The sequence below is a fragment of the Pyrus communis genome, chromosome 12, assembly GCF_041283825.1.
Source record: "Pyrus communis isolate YQ-2024b chromosome 12, ASM4128382v1, whole genome shotgun sequence".
Lineage (NCBI taxonomy): Eukaryota > Viridiplantae > Streptophyta > Magnoliopsida > Rosales > Rosaceae > Pyrus > Pyrus communis.
Window position 1 is genome coordinate 436417 of NC_142576.1, and position 26545 is coordinate 462961.

The following is a 26545-nucleotide window of genomic DNA, read 5'->3' on the forward strand; positions in this document are numbered from 1 at the left end:
TTGATAAAAGTATTATAAACCGTCTATCTATTTGTTATAATTGATTGACTAAATGATCTTAATTTTAATTGATCTTTTACAGAAAATTTTATAAAATAAACATTCAATCATAAGAACGAAATTTTGTGAATAAGCTACAAAATATTTTTAGGATGAACTTATCTTAATCTTAAAATGCCAAGCTCTTCTCTATTTTGATCACTAGAAGGGCTTGTGATTACGTTTGATACAAAAAATAAAAATTAAAGGTATTATTGAATCGTAAATACACTTTTATGAAGAAACACTTAAACATTCACTAATACAAATTTTATATTCGAGCAGAAGTGCATAGGAGCCCTTATCGTAGAAGTGCTTATGAAAAGTTTTGACATTTCACTAATAAATTAATCATATTATATGTATCATAAAATATACAATTACTTATGAATTGCAACCTTACCATAAAACATTTACTGTACACCAAACTTTTGACGTCATTCCATTCTAATATGGAAAAATGAGTAAGAGATCACTATAAGCTCAGTACTAAATATTTGCATATGACGTTTTATTACAGTGATAAAAAATAATCATGTTTATTTACTCTAGTACATGTTTGATCCTCACCAATTTTTCTCATCCCTAACAATTAAGTATTCATCCCACTAACGCTATTGTTCCACTCAAAACAACAACAATAATAAATAGTTTATAAAGAAGTAAATCTGGTAAACATTTTTCGTCTCCTACACATTTTCATTTATTTTTGGTGATTGAATAAAATGACATTATAAGCTCAAACAGTTTGCTGTGGATTGTGAAATTTTAAATAGTTAGATTAGAGGTCTTCAACCTCAATACTCGATACTAAATAAAGAGTTTCCTTTTAAAATGGCATCTTTTAATCCCTTTTGTTTTGTCAGAAACATAGTTTTTTAGTTAGAATTTCAAGTTAATGACTTGTAAGGGGAATAATGTTTCCAATAGAAAAGAAAAAGAAAAATATTGCATATACTATTACTAGCAAAAGAAAAAGAAATGAAAGGTAAAAAGTAAAGAAAAGGAGAAAAGAATAACATTCCTTGACAAGCTCAATGAACATTGACCCGAAATCTGAACAGAAATATCTCACAACTTGTTTTCTAAACAACCTACTCTTAATTATTTTTCATGTCATCGTCAAGTAATACACTTTATTTATACATAGGAATTAACTTGGTTGACGAGGATTGCTTAAGATGTTTTATTATCGATTTATGAACTTTCGTGGTTACAATTGAAACTGTTCATGTTGCAAAGACGATATTTACATTATGATTTATTAAATGAATGATCTTGATTATAAACACGAAATCTTCTAAATTGGTAACAGAGTATTTTGAAGACAAATTCGTTTGCAATCATAAAAAGCCAAGATTTATTCTTCTATACCATTTTTTGTGTACTTTATAATTCCAGCCCAATTTTGATGGGCTTGGATAATCCAGTTCAGTTTAAGGAGCCCATTCTTGAATTTGGGCTTTTAATAAGGGCACAAAAATAATTGAAATAATTTATGATCAAAGGATAAGTTTTCCATTGAATTAATAGTCTTTACTTTGAGTTTAAATTTTTCCCTCTTAGATCCCAGTTGCTCATGTGATTTTTGTCAGAGGATAAATTTTCACCTTGCCACTTGAGCTTTTTATCGCTCTGAAACTACCAAAACTGTCATAAAAAATCATTCTAATTTATCGTAAAACTTCAGGATTGAAGTCTAATTAAATCCTCTTTAGATTAGGGCGATATTGTTAACTAGATTACAAGTTTTGGCAACTATAAGACTAATTTTAATATTAGTCCCAGTAGTGACCCTGATATATGGAAAACCAAATTAAAGCATAAAAAAAAAAAAAAAAAAAAAATCAAACAAAAAACAAATTAAGGAGAGAGGAGCAGCAAGGCAGCAACCCTTTCCCCTCGATCCATTGATTGAAAACATATGTATGTATATAGCTGAGAGAGACGGTTGTCAATGCACGAATTCCAGAACTGCATAGTAAGCGATCAACACCGGAAGGGACACCAACATGCCAAATATTACCCTGCAACACAATATATCAAAGTTAGAAGAATAAAAAAAACATTCAATTTCAAATATTGTTGCCGAAAATTATATTTCGGTGTTTCTCGTACGTTGATTATTTTTTTTTCGTATTTAAAGTGTACAAGAATTTGAGGTTATAGATGTATATAAAAAGAGGTTCGTACGCTGTACTGAGCACTTCTGCATGGAGTCCATATTCTTTGGCAAATATGAAGGAGGTAATGGATTGTGGTAATGCTGCCTGCAACATTGAATATAAATGATGATATGTCATCTAATTAAACATTTATCATTTGATCCGAAAAACAAAAACATTTATCATCTAACAAATAAAATTATCATGCAAAAAGGAGATTTTTTTTTTTTTTAATATCACAAATACAAGTTATGCGATTTGTTGAAGGGTGATATGCGCGCATTTTATTTGAAAATTCATTTAAAATTTTAAATTAGTGAGCATGTATAAACGTTCAGTGCGGTACTGCTACTTAATTTGAATTTGTTTAATTTGGATATATGTAGTTTGTGCACAGAAAGTTAACACCATAAATGAAAGCATCAAATTAAGTTCTTCAAAATTAAATAAAAGGCTTCATTAAAAAAAGCTTGATTAATATACTATATACGTGCATGAGTATGTTTGTATTGTTGTCCAATCTGTTTTGGAGATGCATACTACGGAAAATGATAATCATACATTATTTTTCTTCTCTTATACATGTATGTTTAATTTTATTTGTTGTTTTTGTTTGATTCATTCAATTCAATAGCCAAAGTTAAAATTGAGTGTATAGAAAAAGAAAATATGTGATTAACATTTCCCAATATAATTTCTCAAAACGGAAGCTCATTTTTCTCAAAATTAGTTATGCAAATAAAAAGAAGATTAGGTAGGATGTTAATTAGTGGAGAAGAAATTGGCCGCTTAATTTGCTGGGCAGCTCATCGGAACAACCTTTATGTTATTCCACGTACGATATATGACATGCAACCACTAATATATTAAATATACAACACTAATTTTATAGGGCATGCATGCTTGATTCATTATTTAACTCTCTGAGATATATATAAACTTGCAAGTAAACTACCTGAATGATAGCAACACGTAAAACATCACCATGCAAGCCCACAGCAATACAGCCAATCGCCATGGCTGCCGGTCCAGCAATAAACCTCAAAACCATCCCAATTATTGTTCGGCTCGTCCCACAGGCTACAAATTTTTCCTGCAGTGCCATGAAGATACCTGCACGTTGCATGCATGACATATAGAGTCAAAACGATACCGTATAGATATATTCATTAACATATATATATATATATATTTGTGGTTAATTAGCGACTACTCACCCATGCTAAACATAGCAGTTCCTGTACCAGCTTTTGACATGATTAAAACAGATCCTTCCATGATGCTTGGCAACTCAATATGCCACCTGCAGCACCCATAAATAAATTAATTAATTTACAGTGAAGTATATTAAAAAACGTAGAATATTTAGTTAATCAATACTCAAGTATAATTAATAAATAATTTCTTGCATATTATATAGATAGATGCAAATATTTAATCAGTACCTGTTTGCTATAAAAGCCCAAGCAATACCAATAAAAACTGCATAGGAGTTGGGATTCATCCCAAGTTTCACCCACACAGCCTTCATCAAGTACCAAAAGGAAGGCCTAGTACTTATTGTTATCTCCTCCATAGCTTCTACATCTTTCCCTTGTGGATCAACTGATTGAACTCGAGTGTCGACACTAGTACTACTTGAAACTATGTCTATCGACCCCGTTCGTCGAAATTCCAAGACGAATAAAAGAATGGTGAGCCATATGATGGCCTGCACGACCGATGATTGAACAACAAGATCAACGGCTGACGAACCATACATGGCTCTAATCAAGGGCACACCAACCACTAGGGAATTGGTTAACGTGCACAAAGAGAAGCTTGTGATGGACCAGCTATAACTTCCTTTGCTGCTGCACTTGCCCCAGAGTACTAGCACCACCACGATTATGACCTTAGAGATGGCGTCGGCGCCAATGAAGCGGTAGTTCCATTTGTAAGGATCAACATGTGCAGTGAATTCGAACGTGAAGAGTGGGAGAGTAAAGAAACAAACGAAACGGTTGATCGCGCCACACTGCTCGGGAGTGAAGACGCCCCACCACCTCACTGAGCCGTACCCTAAAATTAGGGCAAAGTAGAGTGGAACCATAGCCACCACCACCTTGTAAACATCTTCCCACCCTATCATCTTAGCGTGTTAAAAAAAATATATTTGGGCAAGCTAGCTAGCACAATATATAGCTTGGAGCACTACTGGTAATTAATAATGGAAGAATGATATGCGGTGCTACTGTGTACAATTAGCTTGATGATGTTCATGAACTTGATTGTACTCCTATATATATGCATGCAGGGAAAGCCAACTTTGTTCCTTTCTCTCTTTTTTATTCGTTTTATCATTTTACGAGAGGGATCGATATTATTGCAAAGATGATGTAACATGCAATGTAATTAAGCGCATGAGAAATAAATTATACAGCATTTTAGAGTGCTGCCGTAAACGATCACTTATTATTGGGAAAAGAAAATGAGACACTTGAATTTGACCAAGATTCTTATACATATACATATATATATATGTATATATATATATGTATGTATATATATATGTATGTATATATTGTGGTAATGCCTTCTAGAATTTTAAAACTAGTGAAAACACATTATAACTATACTAGATTCAGGCCACATGTTATACATGTGAGTGTACGAGACTGACGAGAGATGGACACATAGAAAAGGTGGTACGATCCACACACTCATTTTTACCTCTTACACACCTCTCTCAATTTTCGTCAATAATATAGAATTGAAGAAGATCAATTGACAAGAATTAACAAGGATGTGTGAAGGTAAAAAAATGTGTGTGAATAGCATTACTCTATAAAAAAATACAGTCGGAGGAAGAAAGTGGCCCTAAATTGAAATTACTATTCTGCCCTTAGACTTATCTAAAGTAATAAGAATATAATATATAGTTATTTTACTCTCTGGTTCACAAAGAAAGTTTTTTAATATATAGTATACACTATTAATTAATTAAAACAGCTTAAATATTTATGACACAATTATATGGATAACAAAACAGTCTCTAAATAGAATGAATTTTTGTAGAAATGATCCTTATATGATAATAAAGAGAATGAGCGACATTCTGATTATGATAATTTATACGATAAAATAATGTCACATTAGAGGGGAATGATAACTTTGCTTCTTATTGAGAATGAAGGAAGCATTATCCTAATGAAATTTGGTAAAATTCTTGCAAATTTCAAACGCATCCATAATTACTCAAGCATTAATTAATAGTTATGTTATGTGGAATGCATCAAGAAAAATGGGTTATGGTGGGTGTATATGATTCTCTACATGCGGTGGATTCTTCATCCTTGTAGTGACATTAGTTTCGTGTGAGTGTCTGAAATTGTAAAGTTGCTATCACCAATGGGGTTTTTTATACATAGAATAAGGAACGAGGTCCAGCAATAATTCCACCCACCTTTGCAAATTGGGATTTTTAAAATTATGATATAGATTAATGTTCTTACTAATTTTACATCATGCTACCTAGCTTGTGGAATTCAGAAGCAGATTTGTGCACAAATTGTTTCAGCTAACGACAATATACTGCAATTTGCTCCTTGTCATGTCACATAAAGACCAATAAATATAGGCCAACTATGATTATTATTTGGGAATTCGATCGAATCAGATGACTATTTTTGCGACAGTGATCACATTATGCCCTCAACCAGCATATGGAATAAGTTCTGTGTATTTTCCAAAGTAATAAACATTCCTCTGATTTTTTTTTCATTAGCTTAGCATATTAATGAAATCCACTTGATTAGCAGGCTTGGCCTTAATTAAGTTTTTATATATGTGCTCATGAAAAAAATTTAGGTTTTACCATAAAATTAATTGATAATATGAAGAGTACGTACCCCAACTTACATATATTAATCTCCTTTTTTCAATGTGGAATTCACTTTCAAGAACTCTCTTTTTACACTCAAGGTCGAATCCTTCTTCTTGTATTTAAATGTATATAATATAAATGACCCTGTTGTTTGTTGGAAGAAAAAACAGAAAAGAAAAAAGAAAGCCACTTGATTAAGTACTGCATTGATGCATGGTATAGTTATAGCCAGCTTTACATTTGATATGTGAGTGTATGAATTCAAACTCCCACGACTATACATATATATTCCCTGCTTCCTCTGTGTTTTGAATATGATGGGATGTAAATATGCTTTATTTGGGCAAGCATTGAATTCAAACATTGGAGCTAGTTGGCTGAGTTGTAGGGTTTCTTCCTTTTGCAACTAATTAAGTGGATGGTTTAGGATACTTGCTACTATCATGTCGACGGTCTTGTGCATATATATATATTATTCTAATATCCTTTGTGGAAAGCTTCAGCTTGAATTACTCTGAACGTATATATACAGATATTATGAGTACTTTATGTCTCAATACCACAAAAATTCATAGGCAATTTTGGTCCGCAGAAATTAAGCAAATGGTTTAATTTCTTCCTTTTGTGATTTCTGTTGTTTTTCCATTGGTTTCTGTTCATTCATTTCTTTGATTTCACAACCGCAAATGCAGCACCCCCTTCCTTCTAAAAGAAGTGCACAAGTTGTCTTTGTCAATTGTAAGGGCTTCCATAATAAACATTTACTTTTAAAAACCACCAACTAATTACCAAAGTCATAGCATGCTTACTTAGTGATTTGCTTTGTCATCTTATTTTCGTAGTTTTTGGTTCTCCCTGTTAATTATTTTTTTTGTAGCATTTCCATGTACGTACGTTGGACGGAATAAGGTCATCATTAATATAAAGTTAAGAGTTGAGCAAATATTTTATGCTAAACTAACTATGGAAAGAGGGTTATTTTTTTGGTTACTTGGAACATGGTCACTTGACATTACTGTTTCACTTAAATCATAACATTTGGATTTGTTTTTTTTTTTAATTAATATAACACAAAAGTGGGATGTATCAATCCAGCCATCAAATGTTGGTATAGTACGAGGAATGACACACCACGTGACTTGTGCTCTAGGTACCCATATAATTTTCTCATGAAAAGGAGAATTTGAACATAAATATTGAGCACACTTCTCTAACTATTTTGACTATGAGCTCAAGTCTCTGCATTATAGGTATTCAAATTAAAAAGAGGGGCTAGCTTTAGTTGTTTGCAATCACATTTGAGGCACAGGATATCAATCGGTCGTAGTATATCGATTTGGAATGCTAAACAAGTGCGCACTTTTGACCTAAGCGTATGCAGTTGTTAACAAAACAGGGTGAGACTTAAGATGAGGTGATACTTCCATTACATTACGCTCACTCCTCACCGATAAAATATTGATATAAGATATGAACAGTCTATCACCGCACACTAATGGAGCTTCATGTTTTTGTGATCAAGGCAGCGAGTGCATGCATTATCTTTATGTATGGTGACTGGTGGGTGGGTGGGTGGGTGGGTGGGTGGGTGACATTGGCTGCTGAAACCCAAAACCAAAGGGAAGGACAGTGAAAAACAATGACCGATAATCTTTTGACCTAAGTGTTGAAATATCTGTGAAGTCTTAATCCCACTTTAACTAATACCGAGATCTTTTGTGATAAAACTTCATCTCTGCTAATTATTTATGTCGGTCCATTCTCATAATAGAACCAATTAGGTTATTATTGAAAGATTATTTATGTATAAGTTTTAATTACATTTGAAGCCGTTTGGTTAACAATAGTAACTAAAAGCTTAAAAACTTCTTATTTAAGTGATTTTTTTACAAGTATAATCTTTAAATGATGACTGAAAATTAAAAATAAACAATTTAAATCGTGAAATTACATTGCGAAGCAAATGTAGACGAATAATTAGTGCTTGAGCATTGTGCTGCGCGTGCTTGTTCCCCTTGTCTTCTTCTAGCTCCCTCTCTCCCTTCCCACTTTTTAAATTTTCGTTTAAATATTAAGGACAGAAGGAAGTGCATGCAATGCAAGAATGTAACACTAGTCCGAAAGGAACAAATGCCAAAAAATAATGTGTGGTTCCTAACATACGACAAGTCATCATGTGTGCCATCAGATATATGAAATAGCTTAATTGGGCACTACTAAATTTAAACCATTCGTAATATTCTACTCAAAGCTTCGTGTGCTTTCTGATACGTAGCAGAATATATCATAGCATTTGCAACCATGCACAAGGAATTGATGCACTTTTTTTTACACACATAGTAACATTGTGTGTGTCTGTTTATATTTAATTTAATATTCTTGTCTATGACTGACTAGGATTTGGTTGGTTGAAAAAAATAAAAATAGGAGTGGTGGGTGCTGCACTTGTAGCATTCAGAACAAACACCTGAGGCAGTCTTGATGATGATGCATGGAATTCGCATATTACAACCTTTTTTTTTCCTTAGAGAATTAGGCATCTAATCTCTTCACCCAGCAATGTTATTATATATTCTGAATCTTGATACGTTGCCCTATTATATGCCCCGGGTATAAACCTCTAGAAGCTCTCATTTTAGCACGAGATGTAGCAATTTTTGTACTGTGAGTTATTTATCTAATATAGATGAGACGTATAAATACAAGTAGGTTTTTTGCTTCTATTTAAATAAACTACACAAAATGATATAAAAATATAATCTTCCTGAAATTGTTTGTGATAAAATTTGAGCTTGGAAAGATTGGTTTAGGTTTATCCTTATTGATGGTTGAGTTTTTACCTAATAATATTGGGTTAATCTGGGTTGGTTTATATGCCCAATTAATATGAACTTGGACTAAAAGTTTTTGACCCCAAATCTACAGTTCTGGGCTTCGGAAGGATCCAACTGCCAGTGCTTCCATGATTCTTTCTCCGATGAAGATGTAAGTTACACATCATAACAAGAACCGTTAGCTAGCTTATTTGATCTAATAAAATTTAACGGCTCGTGTTCTGATGTGCATTGAAAAAAACTCAATTGTTTAATTTTCTTTTACTTTTTTATGGACTCACTCCTCAAACTAAGCCCATGTTTCAGTGAATGTGATGTAAAATACAAGGCTACATTTAGGGTTTTGTCTCATGGCCCAATAAGTTGTCAAATTTGAATAGCCCTTTTTCATATATGTAGACATAAGTTTTCATTTATATTGTCCTAAAATAAAATAAAAATGTAACCGTTGCATATAAAATGAAATGAATACCTAAACTATATTAAGTTACATATGAGTGCCATCTAATTTTTGAAATTACTCATATCCAACGAGCACACTACCTTGACCAACTGACTTGATTCACGTTTACAAATATAATTATCACCCATTAACTCTTGAAATATCTGTTTTCATGGAATATGAAAGAAAAATGCTTTTTTTTTTTTTTTTTTGGGTCAAATATGAAAATAATGTTAAATATGATAAAGTCAAATCTGGACATCTTTTGTTAAATATGAAAATAATGTGATAACGTCATGTCATCTCCAATCCCTGACCCCAAAAATGGACTTTAAATTAGATGTTGATATTATGGTCCCAATACCATTAATAAATCGGTCCCAATATAATCGACACACAACAATTTACAACGTTGATAATAAAAAAAGTAACTTATATAAAATGATATGTATAAAAAAGTAACTTATAAAATACTTATGGTACTGTTTACTTTTAATGAAAAATCGTATTTATACATTTTTCTAATACTATTCACTATATTTTTAAAAATAACTTTTCATTAAAATGGAAGTTTTTTTGAACATTTCATTAATTTTCCTAAATTTTAATTGTTTTATTTAAACAGAATGTCACATGACTACTATTATATGTAAGTCCTCCAATAATAATAAGGAATACTAATGAAAATGACTTGAAAATTTTGAGCTTTAACGATAATGACAAAATAAAGGGTAAAATAAATAGTATCAGAATTGACTTTCTAGTGTAAAAATATAATTTTTCGTTAAATAAACCGCACCCGAAATTTTTTATTAAACTTCCATGATAATATGAATTAGCCTATAGCCTTACTCTCTGTAAATCCAAGCAAGGCAATAGGAGAGAATGGAGGACTGAGAGTGAGAGGGAGTTAAATGCCCCAGCAAAAAACACGTGCGGTGCTAATTCAGAAAAAAGTCCACCACTTTACCCCCACCTACGCAGCCGCCGCAACAGCTCCTCCACAATCCCGGCAATTACTCCCAGCATTTGCACTCAATTAGTTTCTCTTCTGGGCGTTTTGGCCCAAAAACTGATCTGGGTCACCTTCAAGTTCATCAAATTTCCACTATTTGCAACCGAGTTGCTTCCAGAAATGGTCTTCGTCCTATAATCTGATCTGGGTCGTTTCCAAAATCGCAAATTTCCAACGCCAACGGCCTCAATTGCTTCAAATTTTGATTTTTTGGCGCCGATAATTTAATCTTGTTCTGCTACCCAGAAGCATGGTTTCTCTGTCGAATTCAGTGTTGTTTCCTCTGGCGACATCCAGCGGCTTCACATCCAATGGTTTTTCTCGGCCCGTTCGATTTGCAAGGACGATCAATTGGTATAGTAGTGACAAGCAAAGGGAAGAGCCCAGAAACGTTTTGTGTGCTTGTATGGCGCCTTCCCCGAACCTGCGGAGCGATGAATCCGTTGCTACAAAATTTGAGGTAGTCTTAGACAACCTTTTCAGAACCCATGCTTTTGTTTGGTAAAGTAACCATTTTGTATGCTTATTTGGCTTCTATTGACATCTACATTATATTGTTATTTGTTATTTCCTTTGTATTGTTTTCGATAAGCTGCAGTTTGGAGAACTTGTGTCGTGTTTTGATCACGGTGTTGGATTTCCAATGGACACTTGAAATGCGTGGTTAGATGTTTTAGTAGCTAGAATTAATCCAGATCATAAATGGTAGCTGTGGCTGACATGGTTTTTCTGATCAGGATTCATTTAAATCAGAGGATTTAAGTAGAGTTCGGGAGCCTGAGGGTGATTCTGATGTTCTGATCGAGTGTAGAGACGTCTACAAATCGTTTGGCGAGAAGCATATATTGAGAGGTGTGAGCTTCAAGGTGAATCTAGTTCATTTGATATCTAGTTGTTTTAAAAAAATTTGTGCATTGATTGTCTTTGGAGGTATCAGTTTGAACTTTGCCATTGTCCTGTGACCATGATAATTCTTGGTCAAGAGTATCAAAAGTTAAATTCTTTAGTTTGAATTTTTGTTTCGTAAACCATTTGAAAACGAACGATTCACTTCAGTTGAAGAATTCAGTGCTTTCTTTACCCTGTGACTGCATACTTTGTGAAAAGAAGAGTAGTCAATTCTCTGTTTGGCATCTGAATGGGATTTAGCTTGTGGGTTATGTAGTAGATTGTTATGCTTACAAAAGGTAGTTTGGGTTTTTTCTCAATTAGATAGGCTGGGAAAGTGTTGCGATGGGATTTCTAGAATGAAAGAAACAAGAATGCTTCTCTTTTTGTAAGGATGGGAATGGTGTTGTTTAGGACTGTTTTCTTCTTACCTATCCTGTGTATTGCTTCCTATAATATTGTTCTTTAACATTGAATGTGCTACTGGTCTTCCCTTTCATTGCTTTGGCTTTCCTATATTTTCAATATAATTTCTGTTTCTAATAAAAGATATTATTGGTCATTTGTGGATTCATTTATAGATTAGGCATGGCGAAGCTGTTGGAATAATTGGGCCTTCTGGCACCGGAAAATCTACAGTTCTGAAGATAATGGCAGGGCTTCTTGCTCCTGACAAGGTTGATAGTTATGCTGGTTTTCATATTATTCTACCCTTTGTTGCATTAACTTCTGTTTAGACTTTATTGAGCTTCAATGAGTTGGTTGTTGTTCTCTTATAAAGATTATGTCCATTGTGTAACGAGCAGGGAGAGGTGTACATTCGAGGTCGAAAGAGAGTTGGTTTGATCAGCGATGATGAGATATCCGGTCTTCGGATTGGATTGGTAAACTTCACTGTTATGATAGGGGTCATCTATTTCTTTCTGGTTCACTTGTATACAAAAAATGTCTTTTAATGTATTTATCTACTACCTAACAGGTGTTTCAGAGCGCTGCACTTTTTGATTCTTTGACTGTTCGTGAAAATGTCGGTTTTCTTCTGTAAGTCAGCTTTAAATTCTTTTGAATTTTGGCACTCTTTTCCACTGTTAGGACTGATAGATTAGGTTTCAATAGAACTGTCAAAGTATAATTTATTGTTAATTTATAAGGTATGAAAATTCGAGCATGCCCGAGGATCAAATTGCAAAGCTTGTGACTGAGAGCTTGGCTGCAGTCGGGTTAAAGGTATGGTTAAAATGTCAATTATCACTTATCAGTCTGCAAAGTAGCTACCTTCCTCAACTTACCCCCTCCCCTCCCCTCCCTCCCAACCCAAATATTTCTGAGCATTTCTGAGTATCTTCCCACCCTTGGCATCAACTGTCTTCTAATGATCTCGTTAGTATGGGATGTAATATTTTGATATCACTGCTCACCAACCAACCCCACCAGCACTAAATAGAATGGAGTTTGACTTTGGCTTTTAAGTTTGTTCAAATCAATCTTGGTTATTTGTATAGGGAGTTGAAGATCGGTTACCTTCGGAGCTGTCTGGTGGAATGAAGAAACGAGTTGCTCTGGCTCGATCCATAATTTATGATACCACAAAGGAAGCGATAGAGCCAGAGGTATTTTAAGAAGATGATAACTTTATCATGTTCTTTATTTAATTTGTTTCCTTGGATAATGTTTTGATAACTGTTGCCTTTCTCGTGAGTCGTGATTCCCTTTGCATTCCTTCATAGTCCCAAGATCAATAGTATCATTCATCTGAGAATAAGATGCAATCGTGTACTGTGTTCTCATGAGTCCTGACAGCCTTCTATGCCCTTAAACAGGTGCTTTTATATGATGAGCCAACAGCTGGACTTGATCCTATTGCATCTACTGTGGTAGAAGACCTCATCCGCTCTGTTCATACAAAAGGTCAGGATGCAGTCGAGAAACCTGGGCAGATCGCATCTTATGTTGTTGTTACTCACCAACATAGTACCATCAGACGAGCTGTTGACAGGTTATGTGCCTCATCCAAATTGACATGTTATTATTGAACAGTTGCATTGATTGTGTGACATGTGTTTTAAACAAAGTGTATACAAATTCATTATGTAGGTTGTTGTTTCTCTACGAGGGCGAGATAGTCTGGCATGGAATGACTCATGAATTCACCACCTCAACAAATCCAATCGTTCAACAGGTAATGACAATTTTGGTCTTGCAATGAATCATGATCCCGAGACCAAGTACTTACATTTTTTGCGGGGGTGTTTTCAGTTTGCATCCGGGAACTTGGACGGCCCGATTAAATATTAGAACTCGTCCTTGGTATGCATATTAGACAAGACATAGTCCTTGAGGAGAATGCTGGGAAATGGGTCAGACGGTGACTCTGCCTCCTTTCTCGTACTTCATTGCAGTCAATTGGAGCTCATGCCAACAATTCTCAGCGGCTAACAAAAATCATATGCCCATGAATCTTTAGGCGTGCTTCTGAGTTAAGAGAGCCATATTCAGAATTAGACATGGCAAAAAGATGTCAAGGTTGGCCGGGATATTTGCTCCTTATTTATAACTAATAACTTTCTTACCAGGTTAGTTTTGAGTTTATGAGTTCCGCACCTGTTTTCAGCCCTGTTGTTAGAGAAAATGCATTCAAAACTGAAGAATATACGATTGATCGTATATCGAATGACAAAATTTCTACTCTTTGGGCATTCCTCATACGAGTTGAGGGGATGATAGGAGAGGTTCAGAGCTGATTTCATCGTTGTAATTCTGATGAAAGATTAATACCGCGCACCTTTTTCGTATCTTTTTATCTTCTGAATGAAATCTTCAACTCTCAGGGAGCAATATGCCCGAATAGAAACGTATATTTGAACAAATTCTTGCCTACAACGTCGTCATTACAACTTATGCAATACTATTATGAGCATTCTGGGTGGGAAGGAACAGCTAGTTCTATGTTAGCAAAGCAAAGCATGGAAGAACAAACTCATCCGTTACAAGAGAGTAATTAAAATTTACAGCTTCTCGTTGTCATCCGAATCCACGCGCACATTACGCTAAGCACTTGTCTTGAGAAAGTAATTTCGTGCTCGAGGTGAGCAGAAGAGGGCCAACCCCGTAAAGTAGAAACTGAGGAAAGCACTTACACAAAAAACCCATACAGAAATCCGCCCCTCGACCTCTTCCCCTTCAAACGCCTTCCCAGCCACCACGGGGAGGCTTGCCGGGTCACACCCTCCATCGGAGGACTCCAAACACAAATCTGGATTTCCAACAAATGCTCCTGGAAACCTCCAATATCCTTGCTTCTTCGTAACCAATCCAGAGAAACAGTTATATGACAAATCCAAAAGAGTCAGGTGTTGAAGGCTGGAAATGTTTTCGGGAATATGACCTGACAAAGAATTGTGTGATATATCTAAGGCCCTTAAACTCCACATCTTCTCTAGATCTGGAACACGACCACGAAGAAAATTGCGTGACAAATTTAGGTATTGCAAACCGCGTAATCCAAATAGTCCCCCTGGAATCTCCCCATCTAGCACATTATTGGAGAAATCGATTCCCACCATCGAAGATAGTACATAATTGAAGCTTAATTCGCTGCTACCAGTGACCACAATCAAAACTTTTGTATCCGCATTGTGCGATGTACCGAATGGCTCTCTCTGCATTTTAACAAGCTCGCCATTGTTAAAATTTATGCTCATGTTAAAGTTAGCGTCTGGTATGAAGCCCGAAAATTTGTTTCCCGAGAAATCCATCATTCTGATAACCGGAAAAGTAAAGAGCCAGCTGGGCAGATTTCCGTTAAATTCATTCTGAGCTAGGGACAGATACCTGAGGTTTGACCATTTGGTGATTGCATCACTCAAGGTTCCGGAGAGATTGTTGGAGCTGAAATCTACAGTCTCCAAAGATTTACAGCCTGCTAAAGTAAGCGGGATCTCACCAGATATCTTGTTGTTGCTAATATCCAGTATCTTCAAGCTATCCAATGCATCGAGTTCTGGATGAATCTCACCAGAAAGATTGTTGTTGTTGAGTATCAATGCAAGCAGCTGAAAACATCCGACCATGTTCAACGGAATTGAGCCTGATAGAGAGTTGTGCGAGAGATCAATCACTTGGAGATAAGTCAGATTTCCTATCCTCGCAGGAATCTCCCCCACAAGAAGATTGTATGACAGAAACAGGGCCTGCAAACTTTTCAGTTCGGTAATCTTCAATGGGATTTCACCAGAGAAACTGTTGTGAGACAGATCAAGAAGAACAAGCCCAGACTTGTCTGTTGTTTCCGCAATCTTGCTCGGAAGAGGGCCAGACAAGTCATTGTAACTCAAGTCCAAGACAAGAAGCTTCTCTGAAAACACAAGCCTCGGAGATATCTCATAAGTCAACTGATTGAATGACAGGTTCAGATGCTTCAAAGCTTGAAGCGAAGCAATACATGTAGGCATTCCTCCCACAACAGAATTGTTAGCCAGATTCAAAACTCCAAGAGACCGAACACAAGCAGAGAAACAAGGCAAAGTACCGGAAAACTGATTTGATTCAAGATTGAGAAAGACCAAAGATTGGTGAAAGTCACTCAGAATACCAGATAAATTATTGTTCCCAACATCTAAATACTTCAAAGATTTCGAGTACAACAAGCTTTCAGGAATCTCCCCATGGAACGAATTAAACCCGATATCTAGCTTCTCCAACAGAGACGAGAAGTTACCTACCCACCAAGGAACAAGCCCTCCCAAATCGTTACCATTCAAAACAAGTTCTTTCAGCTGCCTAAGCCTCATGAGTGTATCAGGCACAGTCCCCTGAAACCTATTGTGATCAAGATGAAGGGTTTTGAGACTGCGCAGAGAACCAAAACACAACGGGACTGGGGAAGTAAAGTTGTTTTCAGACAAAACCAAATGTTCGAGAAATGGAAGTTCGCACAAATTGGGGTGAATTTGGCCAGACAAGTTCATGCTGGTCAAGTTAACCGAAACCACTCTGCCGGTCTGGTTTTCGCAGGTGATTCCGGTCCAGTTGGTACAATTAGACCCAACCCAGCTGGACAAGCTCTGGCTGGGGTCTTGAACCAACGACCTAAACAGCAAGACAGAGTCTTTGTCTTGTGGGTAAAGATCAACACACTGAGAAAGGCTTGAGCATACAAGCACTATCAATACCAATAGCAGTGCGCGTAATTTCAGAGTACTACAGGGGCAAAAACCTGAAACCCATTTGTGTTCCATGGCTAAAAAAGTAGAGGAGGGTTTTCAGAAGGGTTGAAGAACAGCAGCAGCAGCTGTAAATTAAGGCAGTAACAAGGGTGAGAAACTAAAGCCCATCTTCCCCAAGATGGATTAGAAGCAAAGTATTGGACAAGCTGAAGAAAAAGCTCAGTGGCAGTAGCTATAAATTAGACCTACCACAGGGGTAAAAGCAGGAAAAAAAATCTTGAAGAAGATGGATGAGAAGCAAAATTTTTTGGACAATTAGAAAAACAAGAATGCAATAAGTGACTAGTGCAGGGGGGGAGAGAGAGAGAGAGACTTACAGATGAAAATGGAGCAAATGATAGTGTGGAAGAAGCAAAGAGGGATATGAAATGTGGAAAAAGGAAGCCATTAAAGCTTCCTTCCCTTTGCTTTTTTATTTATTTATTTGCTTTCTTTGAAGTGGAGCTGAGTTCAGTTGTCTGGGCTGGTAATGGAACTAGACCTGTAAACTGGATCCAATACTGCTTTGGGCTGAGTTACCAATTGAGCAAAAAATGAAAAAATCCAATTCAATTTAAAGGAAATTTGAGTTAGGCCAATTTGTGAGCATATCATGTTGGAAAAAGCTATGAAAAATTGCTAAGGAACTTTAACGAAAAACTTCTGGTACTATTTATTTTAACAAAAAATTATATTTTTACACTAAAAAGTCAATCTTGGTACTATTTCCTTTATTTTGTCCTTATCGTTAAAACTCAAAGTTTTCAAGTCTCTTTCATTAGTTTTCCTTATATTTTATTGTAAACTATTAAACAATACATACACGATTATATTTCTACAAATGCAAAAAAAACAAAAAATAGAAGAACCTTAAAAAATCGAGGCTAGAATTTGATTCTCTAGTCTTAAGACAAGTTTATTGGTTTATTTGCTATATTTGTTTTGAGAATGACATGTGCCCATCACAAAATAAAGGTCGATCCTAATGGTTTTAATACAAGTGGTATTTACATTCTAAATTATTCTATGATGGGGAAAAATAGTTTAAACTTGGAAAGCAGTGAGTTGAAAGAATAATATTAAACCGGCAAAGGCAATTCCTTGCTTGCTTTCATATAATGAAATAATTTAGGATACAATTTTATTTTTGTCTAAAACAAAAATTCAATTGTCATTTAATACTACAGTATTATGGTATTCTTCTTCATTTGGAAGTGAGAGGTTTTAGGTTTGAATCTCGTGGATGTCGAATTCGATACCAAATTAGGCTGCTCATTATGTGGCTTAGCCGAACTCCCTCTCTCCTTAGTGTAAAAATATCGATGTACTCAAACAAAAAAAAAATTAATTTAATAGACATGAACGTAATCATGAGTATAAATACATTAATTAGAACATATATGCTCTCCTAATCGGAACCGGATCCCCTCTAGATCCATATATACTGAGTCTGCTAAGCAGGTGATCCGGACCGTTGAAATTTGATTTAATAATTACAATTATTATAATTTTTAAAGAGCCTCCTATTTATACCCGTTGAATCAAATTTTAACAGTCCAGATCGCTTGTTCAGTAGGCTTAGTTTTATTGGATCCGAAAGGAATCTGGTTCCCTCCTAATCAACTCAATCCTTCTAAATAGAGTGTCGTTGCTACAATAATTGAAATCCTCTGATGCCTCTTTATGCAAGAGGAAACATATATAAAATATTGATCGTATAAATAAAAAAAATGAAGGGAGGTAAAGATTGAGACCTGAGAGAAAGTAATCAATTAACTGGTTTAATTTTATTTTGTCTTTTATATTTGTCATAAGAAAAAGATCAAATCTTTGAGTAAATAGAAAAGGTAATAATCGAAAATTAAATCACCCTTTAGCTAATTAATCATACACCGAAAGCTCAGAATTTGTGTCTGATTAAGTAATCAATTCTCATCCACCACATCTCCTCATAAATTACCAGAATATTTCGGTCTGAGAGTTTCGCGAGACACATTTGATGGGCCTTTACCTTCAGCTTCTTCCCTTCCTCCATCAATGGCCAAACCTCCTCATTTCCCTCCTTCCTTCTCTTTGCTGACCCTTCACAGATTACCCATTACCGGTTTCCACCTCTTCCTCTTCTTCCTCCACTCCCTCTCGTAACTCTCGTCCTTTCACCGGCTTTCCCCGGTACCCTTCTGTTCTTCCTGTTTGTTTCCCCAGAAAATTTCCTGTCTTCGGCTTTCTCAGGAACCCTTTATCCGATCTGGGTTTTCTTCGTTTTGCTGTTTTTCTTCTTTGAATAAATAAATCAAACGCAAAGAAAATTGCCTTTTGTTGGGTTTTGGTCACTCGATTTCTCAGAAAATTTGAAGTGCGATCAAAGAAGCTTGATTTCCCGGAAAAACAAGAGAACTCAGTTTTTGAGTGTATCTGTTGAGGTAAATTTCGATTTTTAAATATTTTATGCTAATTCAGCAGAAATGGAGAGATCTCTGGAATTTTGAATATTTTTGTTTAATTTTCGAACAGAAATTTGGGATGGCATCGGTGTTTCTGTACCATGTTGTTGGTGATCTAACGGTGGGGAAGCCGGAGATGGTGGAGCTGTGCGAGACGGAGACGATGGAGGCGGCCATAAGGGCAATCGGAGAGTCAACGGAATGCGGCATACCGGTGTGGAAGAAGAAATCGCTTGTGGGAATGGTCGAAAACAGTGAATTGCTGCAGCAGAGGTTCGTGGGAATCCTTAATTCCCTCGACATTGTTGCTTTCTTCGCTAAAAGCGAGTGCCTTGAGGATCATGACAAGGCTTTGAAGACTCCGGTGTCTGATGTCGTTGTTCCGAATAATTCTTTGCTCAAGCAGGTTGATCCTGCCACAAGGTTAGCTACTACTTCTCAATCTTACTACTTTATATGGTAATGTTATTAATTCTGTTGATCTTAAGTGTTGTTTCTACGGTTATTGATCATGGTGTTTTATGATTCGAATTGTGTTCTGTGATTTGGTTTTGATATCTTGCACTTGAAGTACTTTGTGGTGATTGGTGTTTTTTCGGTGGCTAATTGTTGTGGGATGATTTCTGTTGGATTCAGTGTATGATTGTACCGATTGAGAGGTTAACTTGTTAGCGTTGCAGTATGACCTTTGTGTAAAGGGGGATTCCTAAATGGCATATGTTGTTTAGTTGTTGATCTTTGTGCTTCTACTTCTTTTGCTCATATTGATGTTTATGGCTGCATGCTGCGGGCACAATTCCGTTCTGGATGTGATGTGAAATCTGTTTTCTTTTTTACCGCTTCCGTCCATCTGTTGATCATTGATTCTTTTGTACTTTGTGGCATGCTTGGTTCATGGCTTCAAAAAGTTATTTTATATAACCTGATCACTAGTTAAGATTCAATTTCTGATATTCATAGAGCAAGGAAATTCTTTGGAAATCTGAAGTTTAAAGAAATCATTTCTACTGGGGTATTGATACATATGCATCCATTTCTTGACGTTTCCAACCAAAATGGCATTTTCTTTATAAGTTACTAGTTGTGAAGTTCTGTAGTATGTTTTGGATGTACATTGATTAGCAAAAGAAACAAGAAATCATTACTTAAAAATGAAATGTGCATTGTTTCCCATTTTGGATTTGTGTTTCTGCAAGGTTGATAGATGCGCTGGAGATGATGAAGCATGGTGTAAAGCGTCTTATTGTTCGAAAGAGTGTGGTATGGAAAGGCATGAGCAAACGTTTCTCTATTATCTATAATGGCAAATGGCTCAAGAACATGGATGCTAGTGGCAGCAGCAATAACCCTTCTGCCAATCTCAATCGGCCTTCCTCATCTTCCACTAGCAGTACCTGTGACAAGTTTTGCTGTCTCTCAAGAGAAGATGTCATCCGTTTCCTGATTGGTTGCCTAGGTGCCCTAGCACCTCTTCCGCTCTCCTCTATCTCCTCTCTTGGAGCAATTAACCCAAACTACCAATTTGTTGAAGCCTCGGCTGCAGCCATTGAAGCCACTAAAAAGCTTCCTGACGACCCTAGTGCAGTTGCTGTTGTCGAACAGACACAGGATGATGAGTATAAGATCATCGGAGAGATCTCGGCCTCCAAACTATGGAAATGTGATTACTTATCAGCAGCATGGGCTTTAGCTAATCTCTCCGCTGGACAGTTTGTGATGGGAGTGGAGGATAATGCGTCCTCAAGGTCAGAATACAATTTCTCTTTGCGTCCAGCTGCTGGCAATAATAATCAAGCTAATGGTGGCGGGTCAGCAAGGCCGAAGAAGTTTAGTAGCAGGAGTATAGGGTTCAATCCCGCGAGCCCAAGCATGGGAGTAAGCAGAAGCATGTATAGGGGCAGAAGTGCACCCTTGACCTGTAGGGTTACGAGTTCATTGGCGGCAGTGATGGCTCAGATGTTGTCTCACAGGGCAACTCATGTGTGGGTGACTGAGGATCACAGTGATGATATTGTAGTTGGAGTGGTGGGTTATGCAGATATTATGGCCGCTGTCACCAAACAACCAGCCCCCACAAACCCTGCACTTGGTCGGACGACTGAGGTTTCTGGTAATGATATTCACCGTTGAGTTATTCATCGTTTTTCCTTTCTCCGCCATACTTCTTACATTGTACTTTCCGAAATTTATGTTTCATATGCAGCTTGTGCCGGCTAGGATGTAAAAATGGGTTTAAGACTGGGTTTTGACCTTTTTGTAAAACTTTCTTGCAATAACGAATAATGTACCAAGTGAAATAATCCACTTGTATTTGATTTTACTCATCGACGTTACGTTACACATCTTATAGGCAAAAAATTTCTTTACAATTTTGAGAGAAAAATTTCTGTCAGCATTTTGCTTAGCAGGGTTTATTGTTAAGTTATCGAATAGATTCGTTGATAACCGATTGCTGCTTTTGCTCCAATCAAGAACATCAGCGAAGGGCAATGAATGGTAAATCCGAAATGAGGACAAGGGACGCACCCTGCATACATTGCCTCAAACACTCTAGGGCTAGCAGCTTCAGAGCCACTAGGGCACAAGCAAAACTTGGTCAGTCCCATAATCTAGTGGTAATTTTGCCCCCTTGGAAGGTACTCATGGACTTGGATTTCATCGTCTTTGTCCCTGCAATGTTCAAACAAGAACTTCCTTATGTCTCCATTAGCACCGCCGGCGAAGAAAGCCAGGATAGGACGCTTATCGGGGTGGTGGTCGAGGAGTGATGGACCAAGAGTGTGCTCCGGCAAATTGTATTCCGGTAATGAGTCGTCTCTCTTGAGCTGGAACCCTTGTAGAAGTCACGGTCGTCGTCTATGATTACGGATGACTGCTAAAACAAAAAAAATGATGGATAGGTTTAAGAATTCAACAAAACAGAAGGGTATGGAACCCTACGCATGGAAAACATAATGGAATGAATGGGTAAGGGCTCGTGCCTTGTTGTCAAGAGAATTAAGTTATAATATTGTCAACTTCCCATTTGACGAGAGATTTTTTAGTGTGTTCGAAATACAGACACATATGTCATATGTTATTGTACAAGTAAAGGGACACACTTCCCCCACTTGTATAATAACATATGACGTACCGTCTTGTGTTCCAAACACATTAAAAAATCTCTCCCACTTGCGGGTATTTCCCTCACTGTTTTATCCTGTTCTCATACGAACTCCAATAGAACACGTACATAGGTGTTCATTCCCAACAACCATGTCAACCAAATAATTTTACATCTTCAATACACAACAACCAAATCAAGTACATTTTCAATTCATAACGACCACAGCTGTAACTATTCAATTCCATTACATATGGACTTACTATATATTTGTATCATATTTTAATATTATGTAATGTGATATTTTGTAATCATGGTGATATTAGGTAAATATCATATTTTTGTATCATCACATGTATTTACTGCAGTGAACACTTATAATTAGTTATTTGAGCAACCTTACGAAAGTCACAACCTTATCGTTTTACGTTGTTCTAAAGTTCACCCGATTTTGTATATCAACAACTACAATCACCATAATACACTTAAGTATGGTAGCAAATTCCTCAGTTTAAAGGTCAGAGGAAAAAAAAAAAGTTTAGATGGAGTAAATAGCTTAGTGTGTTGGCGGAGATGATTGTTCATTCACAACAACCATCATGTGACATTATTATTTCACGTGTTATAATATAGATGGACTGACATGTTTCACTTTAGATATATTAATAAAAATACGTAAGTTATAATCCTGAATAAAATGGTAACAAGACGTAGCGGTGTCACAAGTACACAATAGTTCTATAAAGCTCTCCTACTCGAGCACAAAATCCGTCAATGCGAGTTTCAGAAAGTGTAAATGCAGTATCATCTACCAAAGTACAACGTCCATTATATTGGCACCTACTTCAACAAGTTCCATTCATGATCCATCATTCTATAAAGCCTCTAGGTCAAAGCCTAGATTCATCGGCACTGAGTTACAACCAGAGCAAGTGAGCTCCAAGATACCTCTCTCACTCACTTTCTACCTGTGTTTGCAGAGGATCAATCGATCTTGTAGAGCAGGAGTTAAGAGAACAAACTTCTGAAAACCCTAGCCTCTTTTGGGGTCTCTACTTAGCACTCTACGCGGCGTCCCAACCAACAACTTCAAGCGTCTCTCCATAATTGAGCTTGCACCCCCAACTCTTCTCTCCCCGGTTCCTCTATTTCTCCAATCTTTTCTCCCATCTGAATGGCGGCATCCAGTGATGGTGTATCCGGCTGCAATTTGTTCTGTATTGGCCTGGGTGGTTTTAAGAATTACAAGGTAAACATTTGAACTCAACTTTTCTTTCCATAGTAAATTTGTACTTGATTGTATCTATTCAAAAATTGAAAAAAATGATGAAAGGATTGATATGATATAATGTTGACGAAGGATAATATGATTTGAGATGACAGCTTGAACATTTGACTGGAAATTTTCTGTACAGCTTGTTAAGTTTGTAAAGAAGGAAGACAATTATGCGGAGAAGAATGTACCAAGAGTCATGAAAATTTTCATGGCAAAGTCTTTACCGAAAGAGAATGGAGCCGTGTGACACATTGTACACGGTACACGTTCTGACTGCACTAATTGTTGCACCTCCAAATATGACCTTATTTATTTTTATCTTCAACTCCTGTTCTCTTTTGGAGCCTGTGACTGGGAAGCCTTTGATGATTTGGCTCCTGGTTTTCCGTTGGCCCAATTATCGCATTTGTTGCAGCTGATGGAGCATTGGAGGTCGAGGCACTCCCATTTGGACTTTCCCAATTGCTCCAAGTTCTTCTCATGTGTCATGTCCAGTTTCTTTGAGAAGAGTGTGATACCACTAAGTGAAGGGAAAGTTGAGTTTGCTCCAAACCATGAGATTCAAGAAACTTGGATGAGAAGTATACATTGGACAAACGAGATTAAGAAAATTGATGATTAGGTTTTGGTATTATTGGTCTTAGGGTTTGTTGATAATTTCGGAGATCTTTTTTTATTTGGGCTAGTTTTGTTTTATGGGCCTGATTTGGGTGTGATGTGACCCTTTATTTTGTGTTGGGCTTATTTGTATTAGCATAGTCTGTACCATTTTTCTGTATTGAACTATTAGTTTATCAAAAAAAAAAAAAAAAAAAAGGATTTGTGTTACCGTTTGAATATGAGTTCGAATCTTCACCTTTATATCAAAAAATTTTATTTTATTTTATTTTTTCCAAAAAGCGGTATTTCTGTTCTAAATTACTTTAAGATGAGAGAGAATAGTTTGAACCTGGAAAGTAGTGAATTGAAAAAAAAATGTTCAACCAACAAAGACAATCCGGCACTTGCTTTCATATAATGAAATATTTAGGATAGAATATTATTTTTGTCTAGAAAGAAAATTCAATTTAATAGACATGAACGTAGTCGTAAGCATAACCACATTAATTAGGACAAATGTGCTCTCTTAATCCACATAAGTTTTAATATCGTTAACTAAAACATGTACATTATGGTTACTCAGTGTCACGATTTGGTGGTATTTCTCTTCACTAGGAAGCGAGAGGTCTTAGGTTCGAATCTCGTGGATAGCAAATTCGATACCAAATTAGGCTACCCATTATGTGATTTTGTAGAACTCTTTCTTTTCTTAGTGTAAAAATATCGATGTACTCAAAGCGTACAGTATGCATTGTATATGCAACACGACACTAGTTCAAGAATACAATATTCGTAAAAGGTTTTTGGGGTTTAATACATGTGTATTAAGGAAAAAAAATTCATTCTCAAGTGACTTCATTGTAAGGTTAGTCCTATTACATTCCTTCTATTTTATTGTTTTGAATTGGGCCTTAAAGTCTTGTTTTATTTTATAAATCATAGAGTTACTGGGTTAAATTGTTAGTTGTTAAGAGAAAAAGAGATTAGTAAAGATCAAACCCGCATCATAGTGCATAAACATCAATACTTTCTAACACAGCGATAAAACGTCATCTATTAACCCTTAAAGTCTTTTGATATGAACTAGTTCCGAACTACAACCCTGACAAATAAGGCAGTTTTTCTTACCCAACGACTATACCCCCCTCAAACCTTCCTTTCAAAGTCTTAGAATAGTTAGAATTAGTTTCGATTTAATTGACTTTCTTGTTTAGCTGCATTAGAGCAAGTAACTTCCCTTGCCACACATCTTTTTTATTGAATAAAGAAGGAGCTCGCCTAGATCCAAGTCTCCCCAATTCTAGTGCGGCAGGTCGGGTTGCGGCAGAGAACAAGATAGCAAGCAAGTGTACCTTTGTTTGCTTCTTCTCTACCAAGCACAAAAGTTTAAGGATAACTAGTAGAAATTCCTCCACACAGTTTTTGCCACGAGAGAATCCAACTCCAAAAAATGAATGAGGATCTCTCCATGTCCTCTTTATGAAGATCCTTCAATCGTGTCCGTTTATTATATATCGTGTGATCATAAATTATTTTAAATTATTCTATTTAAAATTGAACATTAATATTACTTAAAGAAAACTGATCACAATAAATGAACATGATTTGGGCATCCTTAAAATTGTCACACAGAGGATCCTTAGGCCAAAAAAACCAACGTTTTAATTTTACCGCTACGGCCCCATGGATCCGGGCCGCCCAATTAGAAAACAGCACGACTACGTTTTGACTTGTCATCGCCCAACTCTTTTTGCATCGCCCACTGTAAAATCGACTCTCTCTCGGTCATGGGTTCAGACCTCTCTGCCCTCATGGCTTCATGCCTCCGTAGGTTCCCTTCCCCTATGATCTGTATGATGGTTACGCACCTCCCTTCCCCTCCGAGAGCCTCCGGAAGAGCCCCGAACTCGGTGGTTCTGATCGGCCATTTGTTACTCGCCGCCGTGAAGTACTATCTAGCTGTTTACATCCTCCCAAAGCTCCCCAGTCCCGACGATTTGGTGGTGGCGGAGGCGTTGGTAGGCTTCGTCTTCTGCGTTCACATTTACTTCCTGAAGGTCCTCACTGTCAGTTACCGAATCCCGAGGCAGTTGCTGCGTTTTTGGCAAACATTATATGTTCTTACAATGGCTGAGGAGGTGCTTTCTGTTTTTGGGCTTTGGGAGTAAATAGTGGGGGCCTCAGAGATTCTGGGCTGGGACGTTAAATTGAAGTGGGTCGTAAAGTATCAGTTCATGTTTTGAGTGATTGGACTTTTAATGGCAAACCAAAAGAAATGGCCCACCAGTCCGTTTAACTAGTTGGTAGTTGGTACATCAATATTCAATTCGAAATCATATAATTGCCTACCTCACCTTCATTGGATTTTTCTTACATAATGATAATCTAATTTAACAGGTTTCGATTAAATTAAAAAGAAAATTAATAAAAAAAGGTTTGAAAACTTTGAGTTTTAATGATAAGGACAAGATAAATGGTAAGGTGAATAGTATCATGATTGACTTTTTAGTGTAAAACTGTGATTTTCCGTTAAAGTGAACAGTAACGAGAAGTTTTTGTTAAAATTCCCTTAAATTAAACTCTAATGGATAAGAACTGCAATCTTATCATTTATAACAGTCGCATATAAAATTTCTCATTTACAATCTTAATGATATTATTTCCACTTGC

General features: G+C 36.4%; 4 protein-coding genes and 1 long non-coding RNA gene across 5 annotated transcripts; 3 read left to right on the forward strand and 2 right to left on the reverse strand.

The window, feature by feature from the left end:
• Positions 1-1711: 1711 nt before the first annotated feature.
• Positions 1712-4472, reverse strand: LOC137744130 (auxin efflux carrier component 5-like). The gene is made up of 5 exons (XM_068483994.2): positions 3650-4472; positions 3422-3507; positions 3160-3317; positions 2233-2309; positions 1712-2066 (listed from the first exon to the last, which is right to left on the reverse strand). Exons 1-5 carry the CDS (start codon positions 4333-4335, stop codon positions 1994-1996), a joined length of 1080 nt encoding a protein of 359 aa, XP_068340095.1. The 5' UTR covers positions 4336-4472; the 3' UTR covers positions 1712-1993.
• Positions 4473-10194: 5722 nt separating this feature from the next.
• Positions 10195-14115, forward strand: LOC137745891 (protein TRIGALACTOSYLDIACYLGLYCEROL 3, chloroplastic). The gene is made up of 10 exons (XM_068485924.2): positions 10195-10820; positions 11098-11226; positions 11830-11925; positions 12055-12132; positions 12228-12289; positions 12400-12475; positions 12751-12858; positions 13069-13244; positions 13343-13427; positions 13505-14115. Exons 1-10 carry the CDS (start codon positions 10611-10613, stop codon positions 13541-13543), a joined length of 1059 nt encoding a protein of 352 aa, XP_068342025.2. The 5' UTR covers positions 10195-10610; the 3' UTR covers positions 13544-14115.
• LOC137745889 (receptor-like protein CLAVATA2) lies at positions 14086-16995 on the reverse strand. The gene has a single exon (XM_068485923.2). The coding sequence runs from the start codon at positions 16483-16485 to the stop codon at positions 14296-14298; it is 2190 nt and encodes a 729-aa protein (XP_068342024.2). The 5' UTR covers positions 16486-16995; the 3' UTR covers positions 14086-14295.
• Positions 16996-18288: 1293 nt separating this feature from the next.
• Positions 18289-21216, forward strand: LOC137745136 (CBS domain-containing protein CBSX6). Its single transcript, XM_068485025.2, has 3 exons — positions 18289-18875; positions 18967-19319; positions 20093-21216. Exons 2-3 carry the CDS (start codon positions 18976-18978, stop codon positions 21024-21026), a joined length of 1278 nt encoding a protein of 425 aa, XP_068341126.2. The 5' UTR covers positions 18289-18875; positions 18967-18975; the 3' UTR covers positions 21027-21216.
• Positions 21217-22879: 1663 nt separating this feature from the next.
• LOC148692113 (uncharacterized) lies at positions 22880-24112 on the forward strand. Its single transcript, XR_015954033.1, has 2 exons — positions 22880-23248; positions 23415-24112. It is a non-coding gene; the product is annotated as an uncharacterized LOC148692113 (long non-coding RNA).
• The last annotated feature ends 2433 nt before the right edge of the window (positions 24113-26545 follow it).

Bases quoted from the DNA above. Each gene is read 5' to 3' on its own strand.
- LOC137744130 (XM_068483994.2), bottom strand. From the start codon at position 4,335: ATGATAGGGTGGGAAGATGTTTACAAGGTGGTGGTGGCTATGGTTCCA. The intron at 3,318-3,421 runs GTGAGTAGTCGC...TGCAACGTGCAG, and splicing joins AACTGCTATGTTTAGCATGG to GTATCTTCATGGCACTGCAG. The intron at 2,310-3,159 runs GTAGTTTACTTG...TCAATGTTGCAG, and splicing joins TACGTGTTGCTATCATTCAG to GCAGCATTACCACAATCCAT.
- LOC137745891 (XM_068485924.2), top strand. From the start codon at position 10,611: ATGGTTTCTCTGTCGAATTCAGTGTTGTTTCCTCTGGCGACATCCAGC. The intron at 12,133-12,227 runs GTAAACTTCACT...ACTACCTAACAG, and splicing joins CCGGTCTTCGGATTGGATTG to GTGTTTCAGAGCGCTGCACT. The intron at 12,859-13,068 runs GTATTTTAAGAA...GCCCTTAAACAG, and splicing joins AGGAAGCGATAGAGCCAGAG to GTGCTTTTATATGATGAGCC.
- LOC137745136 (XM_068485025.2), top strand. From the start codon at position 18,976: ATGGCATCGGTGTTTCTGTACCATGTTGTTGGTGATCTAACGGTGGGG. The intron at 19,320-20,092 runs GTTAGCTACTAC...TGTTTCTGCAAG, and splicing joins CAGGTTGATCCTGCCACAAG to GTTGATAGATGCGCTGGAGA.
- LOC137745889 (XM_068485923.2), bottom strand. From the start codon at position 16,485: ATGGAACACAAATGGGTTTCAGGTTTTTGCCCCTGTAGTACTCTGAAA.